Source organism: Dermacentor silvarum, chromosome 2 (genome assembly GCF_013339745.2).
Source record: "Dermacentor silvarum isolate Dsil-2018 chromosome 2, BIME_Dsil_1.4, whole genome shotgun sequence".
NCBI classification, from domain to species: Eukaryota; Metazoa; Arthropoda; class Arachnida; order Ixodida; family Ixodidae; genus Dermacentor; species Dermacentor silvarum.
This window is the reverse complement of record NC_051155.1, coordinates 223463597-223481115: the sequence shown is the minus strand read 5'-3', so window position 1 is coordinate 223481115 and position 17519 is coordinate 223463597. Positions and strand designations below refer to the sequence as shown.

Genomic DNA, 17519 nt, shown 5'->3' with positions numbered 1-17519 from the left:
ATCGTACGTTATTTTCATCTATAGACACGCTAGCAGATTTCAGAAGAGATCAACCGCAATACGACTTTTCCAACAATGGCAGGCAGTTAGGTGGAAGGTAGCTAGGTGACTGTAGGTTCACGCCATTGCCACTGTTCTGCTAACTGAGTAAGAGTACCGGACGACGCAGATATGCCTCTTGCAGGAGCCTCGCATGAGACACTCACGTTACGCTTACCGACTATAGCGGCCGATCAGGAGCCTTTCGTAACCTTCTATTCGCCTTTGAATGCACATGGGCCGGCCCGCCTTTGACAACTTTGGTCGCTTTCGATATGCCCGGGAGTCACCTTTCAACTTCCTACCACGTTCACAAGCACCTCCGTACTACCGCCATGTCTTCAATGCGCGCTGTTTGACACACCACTAACCTGCTTGCAGTAATGATGAGAATTCATTCAGCGTCGAGAGTACCGAACTTTGCGTTACGACGCGTCGGCTCCCTTAGAGCATTCAGGTACCCGATGTCCTAGTGGTCCAATCAGAAGAGCGACATGATCAGAATAGATATTACACGAGTTACATTATAGTTGACGTGTTTCTATTAACAATGTATAACTGCGCTTACAGTTTACACAGTAACTGACTATGTTACAGGCATGCTTAAATACTTTACCTGGCTATGTTACACGCCTACAAAAATATATAAAAACACCGAATGTCCCTGTAAAACAAAGATTCACAAAAGCGGGCTTCCCAGCATGAAAACCCTTATTGTGGAGAAGCCAGCTTTCAAGGCGTTTGCTACATAGTATAGAACATGCAGGCTTACTTGAAAGACTACAGACGTACAGAATAGACAAAGGGACTTCGGGCATCTCAGCGAGACTTATTTTATTGCGATAGCAATTATATGGACACTTCAACCGGATTTCTGCCGTCGGCGTCGCGCGTGAGGTTCCGTATAAAGTCCAAGGGCGATAAAATCGCCACCGCGAGCCGTATGCGCGAGTGAAAGCGCGCGGGGGACGCGCACTATCACGGAGAGCGAACGCACGGCGGAAAGCAAACGCGACCGTCGTGCGAAAGGCCGTAGGGGTATGGGAGGGAGGCAGGGAGGCGGGGCGACGCTGTGCTGAGGCACCAAATGCGTATCTTGTAACCGAGCGCAAGGGGAACTGGCCACTCAATTTCCAACGCGAAAGCAAGAAAGCGGGAAGGCAGCGCGGGAGAGAGGGGGGACAGCTTGTCAGCTTCTACTCTGCCAACAACTGGGCTTGTACTTTGCCCGCTTGTGGCAGTCGCCCGCACCGTCTCTTATCTCCACACGGCTCTGACCTTTGCATGCGCTGTGCATTCGCCGCTCAGTTTCCGTTGAAGCGATAGACCGCACGAACCTTCGCCCGCTGCGGCGCCTGCGCTTGCTGCCAGCGTTTTGACAGTCGTTGTCTGCGGTCATTCAGTGTGATCTATTCATGTTTGCTTGTGCGCGCTGACACCACGCTTGTTAATTCAATTAGTAAGCGAATGTGGCCAAGTTTATGCAGCCGATAAAACTACTATCTCTACTCCGAATAGCTCTCTACTAATTTGCTATCGCAATTGATGCTTCGCCTTTCGGGCGAAACAGCGACATCTTTTTCTTAAGCGCAAGACAGCTGCATTCGTTTTTGCATCAATAAACCCGGAACTAACTAACTAACTAACTAACTAACTAACTAACTAACTAACTAACTAACTAACTAACTAACTAAATAAATAAATACAGACCTGCATTGCTATCAATCTCTGTTTCTCCTTATGTCTAAAGAATCGGCAGAACCCATCCCCCGATCACTGTCGACGGTAATGCGTTTAGCATTGAATCAATATAGCGACACAACGTATTTGCCACCGTCGAAAGGAGTTATGTACGAGGCGTGTACTGCAGCGGGACTCCTCGTTCGCGCTTCCCACGAAAGCCATGCGCTTCCCATGGAGGCCATGCGCCGCCGCGAAGCCTCCGAAATGCATGGCGCACCGGTGCCTGCGAATGCTGAAAAACGCGCCACGCGGCAGCTGGACTCCTCTCTCGCGTTTCTTTCTGGAGACGCAGCGCCACCTAGTGGCGCTTCCGAGACATCCGCGAGTGGCCTCCGAGACTAGAAGCGTGGCGCGCCGGTGCGTGCGAACGCTGAGAATTGTGTCCTCGCTTGCCGCACACACAGTGGCACATACTCAGTGGCCCAGCCTGCTAAAGCGTCGGGTTTCTGTCCTTGAGGAACACTTGCGACGTGGATTCGATTCCGCCCAGCATCGGAAAAATAAGCACTACAACATGTTAACTTGAATGAGATGAGCGCTAACTGAGCGTAAACTACACTCAAACACATAAGCATAGTGCCGAGCAGCGGCCAGATACATAAGGTGTTAGCGGCACATTCCAGTAGCGCATACATAGTTACCCAGATTGGCATCAAAGACGTTCATTGAAGAAAGGCACATACCCAGTGATCAATGTCGGAATAAAAGAGTATCGTTGAAGTATGTGGCAATGTGCACATATGTACACATTACGACATACTCAGTGACCTATGCTGGTCCGACGATTGGTTTCGCACCGTGTTCCCTCAGCACAGTAGCCCGGTGTGCTACCCATTTGAACGAGGACTACCCAGTGAACCAAGCAAGCGGGAAAACGGTTAGAGACAAACATACACATAGCCTCCGAAAAATGCGTGATGTACCCCAAGAATGCGAACGCATTAAAACCGCTTTAATCGAGAGCTTTGTACTTCTGTCGTCTTTGCAGGTGCGTATCCCCTTTCGACACTTCAGCGACATATCCCCATCGGGGTACTTCTTGTGCATTCGTTCGGCCTGTGCCTCTCCCCGCACACACGGTGTCGCGAAGCCGCCACCGACCTGTATTCCTGGCTGGGCGGCTGCGCTGAACGTGCTCAGCTCGATGGCGGCGGCCGTGGCGGCGTTGAGCGACGAGGGCCGCGATCTCGGTCCGTGACCCGTGAGGAAGTTCATAATGTCGCGCTGTAACTCGGGGTCGTCCTCGGCGAACGAGTAGTAGCCCGAGCAGTGGGACGCGCTGTGCGACAGCTGCAGGGGCGAGCTGGCCGGAGCCCCGGAGCTGCTGGCGTCCGAGAACCACGTGTAGCTGCTGGTAGAGCGTCGGGGCCCACCCACGCGGTACCTACGCGCACAAAGAGTAGGAAACGGGTGCGGCGGAATATCAAAGATTGGCTGCGCTGCACTATTCACTGCTAGGGTTACTGAATATGACTTCCAAAATATATAAAAATGAAAATATAGTAACTCAATGCGCTGCTTTCACACTTCGCTCCTTGGTGCAGAATGAAAGACTTGTAGCTAACCTGGAATCAACCCAACGCGAACGAATAATTGAAAAATAAAGAAGACACAGGGAAAGTGGCAGCCAGAATTTTATTACTACTGCCTAATACTAATAAATCTAATACTAATAAAACAGAGAGCGGATAGAACCACCGATAACATTCGAGAAACGTCCGATACATGCAGGCGCGTCCTGCGCTGAGCGATAACACCTGTTAGACGGTGAAACGCGGTCACCCGAGAAAGGTAAACAAGTATACACGTGTCAATACTTATTCGAAAGTTGGCGACACTTTTTAAGAACGTGAGGAACATAAACAGAAACATATCGGCATTCCTGTAGAAGATTCCCACCATTAGTATTGCTCGATCCTTCATGCCCCGGCACAATGGAATATTTGTACCTGGGATCACAAAATGGGTGCGCTCGAAGCTCAGGGGAACATGGCACCGTGAATCGACTGTGAAGGAGACCGCACTTCAATAAATCTTCTCGGCCATTCTTACAACGAGGAGTTGTGTGAGGAAACCCCACTTCAGCGCATTAGAGTAGATGCTGAGGGTGCATAGTTATGAAGTAACGAAGTTCTGCCTCGAAAATGACCTAGGAGTGTTATTCTAGAGCTGTGACCACATCGGTCAAGCGGCGGCGCTGCCCTTCAGTTTCTGGAGTCGAAGTGAAGTGTCGAGTGGAGTGACACATGCAGGAATTAAAATGACGTAGTTATACAACAACATGCAGCCGAGTGAAGTGTAAGAAAGCAATGTAAATTGGCCGCAGAAAGGAATACATTCGTAAGACTCGCAACCAGGCCCTACTATTGAGGCCGTAACATAACTTGGGGCCCCTTCGAGCTCTCATTGCACACACCCTCTAATCTCTCGTATATATACCTGACGTTGCTCTGGTCGAGGTCGATGAGCAAGTCCGCGCGGGGGTCGGTGGCGTTCTCGCAGGGCGTGTGCTGTTGGTCGCTGCTCCCTCCGGTGGTTGCGGTGGGCGTGCAGCAGCAACTGGCCCCGGACCGCGCGGGGGCAGCCGCGACCGCCGAGGAAGAGACGTTGAAGGTGTTCAAGCTCTGCGAACTGAGACACGAAACGCGTAGGAGCGGCACTTCACGCTTTGAAAGCCATCGGCAGACGCGGAAAGAACGATCAACATAGGTAGACAATGAAGAAAGAGGGATTCTGCGGGAAAGCGAAACATAGGAGTCACTGGAAAAGTAGAGAAAGCCTTAAGCGTTGCGGTACACATGTAAGCAGGTTGGAGCAGTTTGCTCGGTGTTTTGTTTCTTCTCTCGGTGTTCTCTTCTGCAGTCCTGTTAAGATATCGTAAGCACGCCTTACACAACTACTTCCACTGTATACCTGCGACAGACATTATGCAAGTCCTGGCGTGTCTCTACTGTCTGTTATCCCGTGCGCTCACTATAAATACGATCCAGAAGTTCTTTCAGACCGAAGTGATGCTACGATCGCTACGACAGACAACGTTATGCAACGGTTAGGTGTGCCAACCGGAAGGCAGGTGAGGGGGGGGGGGGGTGAGGATGAGAGGCTATGGGACGCGGGGCCGCACCTGGTGATGCGCCGGGATCTGCCACCCTGCGGCGGCGGGCTCAGCATTCCCGGAGGCACGGGCACCGAGCAGTCCCTGTTGCGCGGCAGTATCTCCGACAGGGGCCGCACGCGCACGCTCAGCTGCCGCTTGCGCTGGTGCTGGGGCGTGGACTCCCCGCTGCTGTCGGACGCCTCGAGCACGGCGTCGGTGCTCGCGGACTTCTGGATGGCCTGCGGCGTGGGCACGCCGGACGCCGGGTCCACTCCTTCAAGCAGCTTCTCGGTCTCGTCTCGGCGCAAGCCGCTGCCCACGGAGTAGCTGCCGCTGGAGATGCTGCGCACCAGCCGGCTGCTGGATAGTTTCTCCTTCAGGGACCTGCGCCCCGCGATTGTGTTCGCCTGTCTGTAGTGCACGCGAAAGTGACGACGGGGGCATGGGGACGGGGGCAAGGGTCGCGGGGAGGTGCAACGCGAGCCTTTCTGCGCGGTCTAAGATACGGCTATAGCAATTAACAACGCACAATGCGGCAGGGTTGGTCGATTCAAACTTGGAAGCTGGAAGCACACAAGAACACACCGCACAGCAAAGAGGAAAGGACAAGCGCGAGCTCGCAACCAACTCTTTCGAATCTCTTTCGAATATAACAGGAAATTATTCTTGGAAGCACGATGAGTAGAAAACAGTACAAAAAACGCAAACAAACAAACAAACAAACAAACAAACAAACAAACAAACAAACAAACAAACAAACAAACAAACAAACAACAAACAAACAAAGTTTCCTGGCAGCACAGAGTGTAAACGGAGAGGTTATTTTTATCGAAATGTTTGGATGGCGCATTAGAAAGGATCGCTTGGACGGCTCAGTCTAAGCTGAGGTCGCGCGTGCGCCTCCCACGAGTCCACCGTGTTCGCTCTGCATGGTGGCTGTGCTGGTGCCGATATTCTTCAGTACAAACAAGCAAAACAACAAATCATTGGTATATTTGTATAATACAAGTGCGTTCAAAACAGCCGGAATTTCCAAATTCGCGAACCAATGCGTTCGTTTCTTAACTGATGTGCCACTGATTCGGTTTAACTAAGGCTTTGGTGGCGCCGTTAGCGCGTACGTTACAAAATTTTAACGGCTACTAGTATACTCACGTCGCTTGCACTCGACATGCAACATACACACCGTATTACGTGCGGGTCATGATGCGTGCAATTCTATCAAACTGCCTACAGATGCATACCTACCGAACGCGTGAAGACTAGAGTAAATCGGTGCCGCAAAATGTGCTGCTATGTCCACTTTCTTGACTTGAAAATCGGTGCTGTATACGTCACATTCCAAGTGACCAAACTTTAACCACAGAGCTGAACAGTGTTATACGGGGAAGCGTTTCGGACATGTGTTTTCGCAGGCCACCCTCCTCGGGTCCACACCGTTAAGACTGATTTACGCTTGAGCTGTACGCCGCACCGCCTGCTTGCCGCACACGTGCGGTCGTGCGAAAGATTGCACATGTCGAACACTTGTGGACAAATTTCTGTTTACACTGTGTCCGCACATGCAGTGTAAATCAGAATTTGTGCACCAGAGTGCAACATATGTAGTTTTTAGCACGACCGCACACGTGCGGCAGGCGAGTGGTGCGGCATGCGGCTGAAGCATAAATCAGCCTTTAAGCCCAAGGATCACAGAAGACCACGTGATACACGCCGCAGTAAATAAGGTAACGTCGTCTTGTACCACTCATGCGATGACTCAAACGCGAAGAGGTTTGTCTATCCACAAATTTAGCATGTGTCGCCAGTGCTGCTGCTGATGTACTGCACACGCCTGCGGCTGTGAGACACTTTGCAAACTAACTAACTAACTAACTAACTAACTAACTAACTAACTAACTAACTAACTAACTAACTAACTAACTAACTAACTAACTAACTAACTAACTAACTAACTAACTAACTAACTAACTAACTACTAACTAACTAACTAACTAACTCACTAACTAACTACTGTATTTGCAAGCTATAGTACATCAACACACACAAGCGGATGGAAAAGGACTCAAAGGAGCGGCAAAGGACGGCGAGAGGAGCCCGTACCTGAGGTTGACCTGGGCGCCGCAGCCGCCGTACGCGCAGCCGGCGTCATCGTCCTCGTCGTCGTCCTGGGAGCCCGTGCTCTTGCTGCATAGTCGGGACACCGGGTGCACCTTGAAGCGCAGCGAGGCGGCCCGGCCGTGGCGCGGCCGGTGCTGGTGCAGCGCCGTGCCGCCTTCCTCGTCCTCCTTGGCGGCGGACACGCGGTCGGCCCACGTGGCCAGTCCCGGGTTGACGAGGGCCACGTGACGGCACCGGGGCGTCGGCACGACGCCCTCCACCGCCACCTTCTCCCACGTCTCGTTCGCTGCGCGCCAATGACGAGATGAACATGTTGAAAAACGGCGAGCTGGTTCACTCGTAAGTTCAGTGTGGCAGTGTAAGTGGCGGGTTGGTTCGTGCACAGGTAATATCGACCGTGAAAAAAACCGCGCTCAGAACGAGACACGGGCTAAAAATGCGCCCAAGCATAATGCTTTGTTTGTACAATAAACCCTCGTTAACTCGAACTCTGATATCTCGAAATATCGGTAAAGTCGAAATTTTTTCCCGGCCGTTGTGTCAACCCATGTGCTTTTCACTCCTTATCTCGAAACGCTTTTGCGCCGTACTTCGGATACCTTGAAATCTCGCGGGGATAAGGATCGCTTGCACTCGCTTTTCAACCGGCGGCAGATCGGTAACCGAGCCATACCCCGCGCCGGGCCGCGCTCCCCGCCTATCTTTCCCTCTTTATGTCTATCACCGCTCGCGCGCAGTTGCTCGACCGGTCACTGTTACTTTGATGTGGCCTCACACAGCAGCGGTGAGTGGGGAATCGTTTTATTGCGATAGCAATTATATGGACACTTCAACCGGATTTCTGCCGTCGCCGTCGTCGTCGCCGTGAGGTTCCCTATAGATAAAATCTTCGCCGCGCGCCGTATGCCCGAGCGGAAGCGTGCGGGGACGCGCGCTATCACGGAGAGCGAACGCACTCAATCACCCACGCGCAAGCAAGGAAGCGGGAAGCCAGCGCCGGAGGGAGCGCGGAGCTAGGGTGGGGTGGGGGGGGGGGGGGGGGGCGCACTTCTACTCTGCCAACAACCGCGCTCGTCGCTCGCTCGTTCGCACCGTCTCTTATCTCCACACGGCTCTGACCTTTATGCGCCGTGCATTCGCCGCTCAGTTTCCGTTGCAGCGATAGACCGCACGTACCTTCGCCCGCGGCGGCGTATGCGCTCGCTGCCAGCGTTTTGACAGTCGTTATCTGCAGTCATTCAGTGTGATCTATTCATGTTTGTTTGTGCGCGCTCACACAACGTTCGTTCATTCAGTTAGTAATAGTCGGGCCACATTTTCCAACGCACGCTACACATGCAATGCTGCCCGGATCGGCAGTGCAGCACTACAGGTGTGTCCCTTCGCACGCGCTGCCCACGGGAAGCGCTTCTCATCAACACCACCGTTTCACACGCGCCTTCTCGTGGTCATCGAGTCTCTCTTCATGTCGGTCTACTTACGCCGCAGCACACCTGCTTACTTAATCAGCTCATGTTTACTACAATTCATATTGCTACCAAAGCCGCTCACCTTACTTCGTATGACATTGCTGTGTTGCTATCGCATTCATTGCTTCGCCCTTAGGGCGAAACTGTGCCATTTTTTTATTGCGATAACAATTATATGGACACTCCAGGCGCATTTTTGCCGTCGTCGTCACCGTCGCTGTGAAGGAAAGAGTGGAGAAGGAAAGGCAGGGAGGTTAACCAGTTCAGCACAACCGGTTTGCTACCCTACACATGGGAGCGGGATGAGGGGAATGAAAGATGGGGAGGAGAACATCTCACCGTCGCTGTGATGTTCCTTATAAGGTCCAAGGGCGATAACATCTTCGCCACGCGCCATATGCTGTACGTGCGAGCGAGGGCTTGCGAGGGTGAGCCGACGATGGTGGCTCAATCTCGCGCGCGCGAGGGAGGAAAGCGGGGAGGAAGCGCGCCGTCTTCCGTCGCGCGCAAGGCACCGGGGGGAAGGAGGGAGGGAGGGGGGGGTTACTCTGGCGGCGGCTGCGTATGGCGCGCGCGGGCCCCATCTTGATGGCGATCTGCGATGAGGTCAGAGTGCGCCGAGTGCTGATAGCTTCGTGTGCGCTATGTTCTCGCCGCTTAGTTCGTGTTGAAGCGAGAGGCAGCACGAAGGTCTGCAGATGGAGTGAGAAAGCGCGGCAGCTTTCTCACTCCAGCGTTTTGACAGCGAGTGTGCACGGTCATCGAGTGAGATGTGTTCATGTTTGCTTGTGCGAGCGTAACTGCATGCTTGTAGATTTAGTTAGCAAGCGAATGTTTACAAGTGCATGCGGCCGATAAAACTATTACCCTTACTTCGTATAGCTGTCTACTAATTTGCTATCGCAATAGATGCTTCGCCTTTCGGGTGAAACTGCGACTTCTTTTTCCTCTCATTTAGGACGCTTTCATTTACGCGTCAATGTGGTCACAACTTATCAATTAATCGTGACCTTGAGCAAGATGATCAGCACTTCTGAGCAGGCGCGATCAGCCCACGAGCTGCGCCCGAAAGAAGCCAGAATGCGAGCCCACAACGTTTCAGCGAGATCGCGGCTTGATCAGGACGCTCGCTTTATGCTAGCGCGACCGTGAGGCATATAAACGCCGCGTCACTCGGGAGCCTCTGCTAAAAGCGCGACAGTTGCTCTCTGTCGTAGTTCAGTTTCGGTTTTCGAAGTTAAATTGTCCGGAATTAATTACGATGCAGAAAGCAGCAGCGTCGGCTTTTTGGATGTCTGGAACCAGTTATGCTAAGATGACTGGCTCCAAATATTGCATTAGGATCAATTGTCTCGGCCACGCACGCACGGTGCGTAACTTGGAACAGTGCCAGTAACGTCGTTTGCCCGTAGACGCCGACGTGTATCATCAACAGCCTATATTTATGTCCACTGCAGGACGAAGGCCTCTCCCTGTGATCTCCAATTACGCCTGTCTTGCGCTAGCTGATTCAAACTTGCGCCTGCAAATTTCCTAACTTCATCACACCACCTACTTTCCTGCCGTCCTCGACTGCGCTTCCCTTCTCTTGGTATCCATTTTGTAACTCTAATGGTCCACCTGTTATCCATCCTATACGCATTACATGGCCTGCCCAGCTCCATTTTTTCCTCTTAATGTCAACTAGAATATCGGCTATCCGCGTTTGCTCTCTGATCCACACCGTTCTGTTCATGTTTCTTAACGATGCGCCTAACATTTTTCGTTACATCGCTCTTTTCGCGGTCCTTAACTTGTTCTCTAGCTTCTTTGTTAACCTCCAAGTTTCTGCCCCATCTGTTAGCACCGATAGAATGCAATGATCGTACACTTTTCTTTTCAACGACAGTGGTAAGCTTCCAGTCAGGATTTGGTAATGCCTACCGTATGCACTCCAACCCAATTTTATTCTTCTGTAAATTTCGTTCTCATGATCAACGCATAAATACAAAAAGCTAAACCCCGAGCTAAACTGCCAACGCAGTGCTCGACATTCAGATGGTGCCCCAAAAGAGCACCGCACTGCAATATGCCCATTAATATTAATAGCCCGCTAAGCGATTCATACCACACAGGGACTTCTCTCTTCCTGTCTCTTAACGTTATGCCTAACATTTCGTTCCATCGCTCTTTGTGCGGTCCTTAACTTGTTCTCGAGCTTCTTTGTTAACCTCCAAGTTTCTGCCCCATATGTTAGCACCGGTAGAGTGCAATGGTTGTACACTTTTCTTTTCAACGACAGTGGTAAGCCGACGTGTATATACGGTGCCAACACATGCGACAGTGACCTTCCATTTTGGAAACGCTCCACGCGGTCTATGCGCGTCCAGCGGGCTTCTATTTTCGTGATTTAGTTTATCTCGAAGCTCCGCTTATCTCGAATTTCTTCCCGGTTTTCTTACAGCTTAGAGTTAACGGGGTCTTGTCTACGGGATCTTCCAGCATATCTGTCGCTTCCAGGGCACCGTTTTAATCACGATCAGATGAACTTATTGAGGCACCTCGAGCGTGTGGAGCTCCGCTCAGGCTGTAAGTAGTGCTATGCAAGTGCGCCTAATTCAGAAACGCCGACCCCGCATGCCTTCGAGTGAATTCGCAAGAGTGAAGACGTCTCGCGATAAGCATTGACTCAACGCAGTGACGTGTTACGAGGACTGTGTGTGGCCACGGTACCGACGATAAAAAGACACTCATCAACGAAGAGCGTAGCTTCGCACGCGATGTTTCTGTAGTGAGCCCCCCTACCGTCCACCCCCTCCACCCCCACCCCCGCCCAACCACTTTCGCCCCCTTCTATTTAGCCATGTAGGTCCCGATGCGGTGTACCGATATTATTCTAATCTGACCCGCTTTGTTTGAAAAGAGGCGTATATTTTGTCAGGATGCTCAGGATTTAGGTCGCTATGTGAGAGAAGACCTCTTAGAGAGCCACCAGAAAATGACCGTTTGCAGTTACAACGCAGAAAATATTGCAACGCGGTTAACTCCTTCAGACAGCGAAGACTTTGCACGCGTTGGTATATTTGCTGTCTGCGAGCGTGGCGCACGTAACACGTACCAAAGTGGAACCTCCAGAGGTCGTTGTTGGCAGCGCCCGCCCGCTCTCCACCGAAGAGGTACATGAAGCCCTGGGCCTGCACCGCTGCGTGCCCGTGCAGTTCGGCGGGGCCGCCCTTGGGCTGCCGTATTCGGCTCCAGCGACCGGTGTCTGCACACGCAGATTAGACGTGAACCAGGGTTCAACACACGCTCCACACAGGATCAGCTGATCAAGTGATACAAATATTTTATACGGTTACAACAAAGCACACAAAAAGAAAACGCTTGGTCTGTTTAGATTAGATTTGAAAAAACTAAATATGAGTTAAACATACTAAATTAAAATGAATTAAATTCTGGCGTTTTACGTGACAAAACCACGGTATGATTATGAGGCACGCCGTGGCTAGTGAGGGATTCCCGATGAATCCTGACCCCTTGGGGTTGTCTAACGTGCCCTTAAATCTAAGCACACGGGCGTTTTCACATTTGCCCCCATCGAAATGCGACCACTGCGGCTGTGATTGAACCCACGAGCTCCAGCTCGATCAGCAGCTCAGCTTCTTAGCCACTGGCCGGGTATCATTACTGCTGCCAAGAATTAGGAGCAATGCGATCTTAGAAAATTGAGCTGACTATGACAAAAAGATAACGGAGGGCGATGAGAAACAGGTGTAAAACGGTGGTTACTAATCGTAACCCCAAGAATCAAGCATTTAATACGAAACTATGTAATTAAAAACCCGCCGTAATTTCACCGAGATCAAAACGGCCTCCATACCGAAGTGGTAGGTCCAGAAGTCGGCCCGTTCCTGCAGGTCCGTGAGTCCTCCGTAGACCCACATGGCGCCCTGGTGCACCACGCACGAATGGTTGTGCCTCGCAGGGGGGTGGTCGCCGGCACCGTTGCCTCCTTCACCACACGTCAGCTCCCACTGCTCAGTGTCTGCAGAGAAAGTGCGAAACCCTCGTTCATTCTCAGCTGCCACAGAGCGGTATCGTCTTAAAGAAACCATGGAATCTTTTGCAGACTTTATTAGTGAATCTACACCCACTCGATAGCGAATACTCTCATGAACTCTTGATCCAAAAAGACAAAGAGAAGCGTTGATTCCGCTCTCTTGCAATGCGTTTGGCGCGTTCAGCTAATGTATCGGTGTTATTATCCTCCGCTTGCCTTCTCTCTTACAAGCGTCTTTGTAACACCGCGTTTTCTAGCGGATCGCATCCATGTAAACTGCGATAACGCGCTAGGAAGGCGGATCGCATTATTGTACCAGGAGAGGGTATATATCGAGACGGCAAAGTCAACTCACGCGGTGCATGTTAATCAATGCTGGCGTATCAAATCCAGGGAGAGAGGAAGTTGCGGTTTCGCCTGAAAGGCGATGCATCAATTGCGATAGCAAATTAGTAGAGCGCTATAGGTAGTAAGGATAGTAGCTACATCGGCTGTATAAACTTGGACACATTCGCTTACTAACTGAATTTACAAGCATGGTGTCAGCGCGCACAAGCAAACATGAACGGATCACACTCGATGACCGCAGACAACCGCTGTCAAAACGCTGGCGTGAGCAAGCGCGACAGCAGCAGCGAGCGAAGGCTCGTGCGGTCTATCGCTTCAACGGAAACTGAGCGGCGAAAGCACTGTGCATACAGAGGTCAGAGCCGTGTAGAGATCACTTTCAAGATACGGTGCGCGCGACCGCTCGCAACAGTGCAAAGTACAAGTACGCAGTTGTAGGCAGAGTAGAAACCGCACCCCCTCCCTCCCGGGCTGCCTTTCCACTTTCCTCATTTCGCGCGCGAGATTTAATCGCCAGATCCCCTTGGGCCGGGTCGCTAAATGCGCAGTTGGTTCCAGAGCACAACGGCGCCACCCCTCCCTCACTTCCATCCCCCCACGGCCTTTTGCGCGACGGAGACGTCGCGTTTGCTCTCCGCCGTGCGTTCGCTCTCCGTGAAAGCGTGCGTCCCTCGCGCGCTTTCACTCGCACATCAAGCATACGGCGCGCCGCGACGGTTTTATCGACCTTGGACTTTATACAAAACCTCACGGCGACGGCGACGGCAGAAATCCGCTTGGAGTGTCCATATAATTGCTATCACAATAAAACGAAACAGCTGTGCTCTCCTCCACTCATCGGCAAAACACACTCGCCGATAACAGTTCCTGTCTTGTTTGGGACTAAAGAGCATCTGTAAACATGTAAACGCTGCCAAGTACATGGTATTGCCGCGATGGCGCTAAGGAATGCGAAACGCTAATGTCGCATTTACGTAAACGCGGCTAGACAGACACAGTGAACGTGTCGCGGGACGTTGGCACGCGTTTGAGAAAGCACGTGATCTCTCCTGCGTCTTGTAACGTCCGCGCTCCGAGGCGCTCTTTAGTGGCACGAGCACCGAGTGACACTATTTGTTTCTTGAGCAGCAACTTCCGGTTAGGGGCCAACTTCCGGTTTGTCACAGAGGGGGGACGAAATAAAAAATAATAAAAATAAAAACCGGTAGAATTCAATGGTTCGATGTACATTTGGTTGATGATACATATGACATCAGAGCACAGGTTTAGTACAGTAAAGAGGTAACTGTCAGGAATAATTAGAAATAATTAAGGAAAGTCTAACTGTCACACACCAAAGCACACAATCGCACATTTTAGATACCCACATCAGTACAGGTTCCCGTGAAACTCCAAGACCAGAAGTGACGTCATCAGTGACGCCACACCTAAACCAGGGGTACCCGCTTATTACTAATTAAAATAAAAACAAGCTAATTAGAGCTACATTACTCCCGGCGCACACCTGCTCCTTCGCTCCCTTGCCCTCTCCTCTGTGCGGGGCGGTTTCCCGCCAGTTCCGTTCGCTCGCACCTCCGAGTTCGGTTTCCCGCCCCTACACCAGGATACACCAACGCCGCGGTGCGAGTGCCACTAGCAGACACCCAAGTCAAGGATTAGGATCGTCTCTCATTTTCCTCTCCCCGATTCATCGAGGAGGAGACAGAGATTCAAGAAGCACCACCGTTATACGCCACCACTGGACAAAATAGAATACAATATATATTTAAATTTGAGCACCATTGATATGTTGGTTTCGAGGGGAGCAGCTTTATTAAATATTTACGGGAGGAGCACAACAAGCGTTGCTACCGCGGTTGTCCCTTCCCAAGTCGGACGACCATCAATTAGCGTGTATTCCGGCTGTCGCATTACGCATATGTCTACTTAATGCACGTGTCTTTCGGCCAGGGAGCGTCTGCGCGGAGCCTCTTGGGACCTTGAACAAGGGTTGTATCCAGGCTATGTGCAGGTTGTGTCAACGTTACTTATTCATGCCGGTTGGAAATTCGTGGACGCGGAAGGCAAAGGATAGCTAGTGTGGTTGTTATAGTTTGCTTCGTCTGCGACCAATTAAGCTCAAAGTGTGACAAGTAACACCTTGCATGTTGGGATGGTCCCCCAGTGTACAGTGAAGACGAGCGAAGAGAAAAAAAAATTCAATTCTTCCGTTGAGTAAATAATTTGTGTATATGTGTCAAACGCCTTATAGTTGTCCCTACTTCCCGTCTGAAAGTTGCATTCTTTTTCGCCACCTTCATTGTCGTCATCGCTATCACCAGCCAATTCAAGTCGACTACAGGACAAAGGACTAATCCCAGAGATCTCCGCTACTTTTGTGCTGTGTCAGCAGACTTCATGCTGTGCCTGCTAATTTCCTAATTGCACAACTCTCACTTTTCGGCCGCAATCGGCCGTATTTTCCTTTTCCTTGGCATCTGTTCGGTGAACTAACCGATTACTCGTTACATGCCTCTAAACGACCTGACCAACTTCACTTCTTTCTTTTAATCTAAACTGCGGAAATCAACTACCCTCGCTTGCTGTCTAATCAATACTGTTGTCTCATAGCATCTTCAGCTAGTAGCACAAAACTGGAAGCCCTGTCACAGCTCGCATGTTGGCCTTATTCGCATAGATTACTTATGAGCGCTTTCATCTGTTTCTTTTGTTTACTGTTTTTTTTTTAGTTGTTGATGTTTGTGTAGGTGCATGTACACCGCACATAGCACTCGACGCACTCTTACGGTATCTTGAGCGTAATGTTGCTGCACCGTTCCGTTCATTCATTTCAGCTTGGCTGCGCCGTATTGCGAAACATTCTGCTCCGTTCGAGACGCATCGGAAGCCAAACCCGCCGTTGCGCGAAGCGGATAAAAAACAATAACGAGAAAAGGCAACACCGGGAGAAAGAAAAATGGCGAATGCTATACGGCAAAATAAAGCGACGTATTTGACGTCCCGAGCAGCGGCATTCTCCTCCAATGCGGCGACGCGCGATCGAGCCATCGCTCAACGTCTTCCCTACACCGAGATCGTCGAGAGGGGCGAAGAACGGACGTGAACCCATCGTAGAGTTTCGTATACGATAAAGAACCCGCGACGAGCGATGCTTCGGATACCGCGAGGCGTTCAAGCACACGGCCGCGCGCACGCTATACCAGCAACGATGCACGGTGGCTGGGGCCCCGGGGCGGCTGAGAGAGAGGGAGAGAGAGGAAAGGCCACCGGAGCTGTATGACTCAGCCCGTTCGACGATCTAGGCGTAACGCTGTGCGCGAACGCGGGGAAAGTAAAAGAAGAAAAGAAAGCCAAAAAACGCGGGAAGAGACGGTGGACGTAGAGGAAAGAGGGAGGGGGAAGCGGATGTTGAAGATAATGGCTCCTCCCGAAAACAAAGCCGGGAAAGCAGGCAGGCAGGCTGTCGCCGGAACCAGAAACGCGCGCCCCACGCAGCGGATTCGCCATATACGGCCTCTGCAGATACGATCGCTCCGGTTTCAAGCCCGGAGGCCGCGGGCTCGTGCGCGTGCGCGCGCACGCACGCACGCACGTTAGCGTTAATTAAATTGCGGGCTAAAACAAACGACGGTAGAGGAAGAGACCGCGCGATGGGTGCGCGCGTACTACTTACTATATGTACGCAATCACGCGAGCGCGCCCGCGCGCTGAAGTGAGACGCTTTGCAGCGCGCTTCGCGAGCCCGCAGGCATGGCTCGACGTGGCAGCGTGCGGAGATGGCATATGCATACCGGTCGACGAACGCGCCACCGCGCAGATCATCTTCCGGAGTTTCCTACGCGGAACGAAGGCTGGGGAAAAAAAAAAAAGGGAGGGGGGGGGGGGGGGGGGGCTACACGTAGAGCAGAGAGCACGGCCCTCCTATCCTCACTTTTCCCGCACTGCTGCGACGAACTGGGGGCGGCATCGTACAAGCCTAGCAGTATACCGTACAACGAGAGGTTGCGCGTGCAATTGCCGCCTGGTCACTAATGTAATTATGTAACTCCAGCAGTTGCGCTCGTCAGACTTGGCAGGCTCTGCCCATGGGGTTTATCTGCGAAGAAGTCGCATCGCCGCCCTTCACGGCGCACAGCGACGCGCGAATTATACGCGCGAGATTTAGCAGAACGTCCCTATACATGCTGTCCTTTCGGCGTTGTTGCATGGCGGTCTTCGCGGCATGCATTGAAATGGGATGATTACTTTGGAAAAAGTTTTTTGCCGAGTTAACCCTGATTACGAGCGTCGTTGAAAGTTTCGCGTCCGTGTAGGAATTTCTGAAACTACACAGGTTCGTTGCCAGTCAAGTCAAAATCTGACAAGTGCAGCAAGGTGTGTTCGTAAAATTCCACGGTGCCCGGCCAGCGCTTATTAGAGAGGGGAAGAGCGAGAGAGGAATTTATTAAGGGAAAGACAGGGAGGTTAACCAGATTGAACCCGGTAGGCTACCCTACACTGGGAAAGAAGACTGAAAGATGAGAAGGAAGGGAAAAGGTGTGGGGACCCTTTGGACTCCCGGATGAACCCCCACAAAATTCACACTGTGCACTGTTCCCATACAATTAAGCGTTCAACGTTGAGTTAATCACAAGCGTTCACAGAGGCCGGTGAATTTCAAGAA

General features: G+C 51.6%; 1 protein-coding gene across 2 annotated transcripts in view; it reads right to left on the bottom strand.

Moving 5' to 3' along the window:
* LOC119442729 (uncharacterized) overlaps positions 1-17519 on the bottom strand; it is a 106245-nt gene that overhangs the window by 9042 nt on the left and 79684 nt on the right. Inside the window, exons 6-11 of one of the 2 annotated variants that reach the window (XM_037707719.2) lie at positions 12329-12493; positions 11567-11716; positions 6983-7286; positions 4907-5263; positions 4222-4413; positions 2884-3166 (exon numbers count right to left, since the gene is read on the bottom strand). In XM_037707719.2, coding sequence (XP_037563647.1) covers positions 2884-3166; positions 4222-4413; positions 4907-5263; positions 6983-7286; positions 11567-11716; positions 12329-12493 — 1451 coding nt within the window. The remainder of the gene's footprint in view (positions 1-2883; positions 3167-4221; positions 4414-4906; positions 5264-6982; positions 7287-11566; positions 11717-12328; positions 12494-17519) is intronic. The other variant, XM_049662343.1, reaches the window with a different exon arrangement.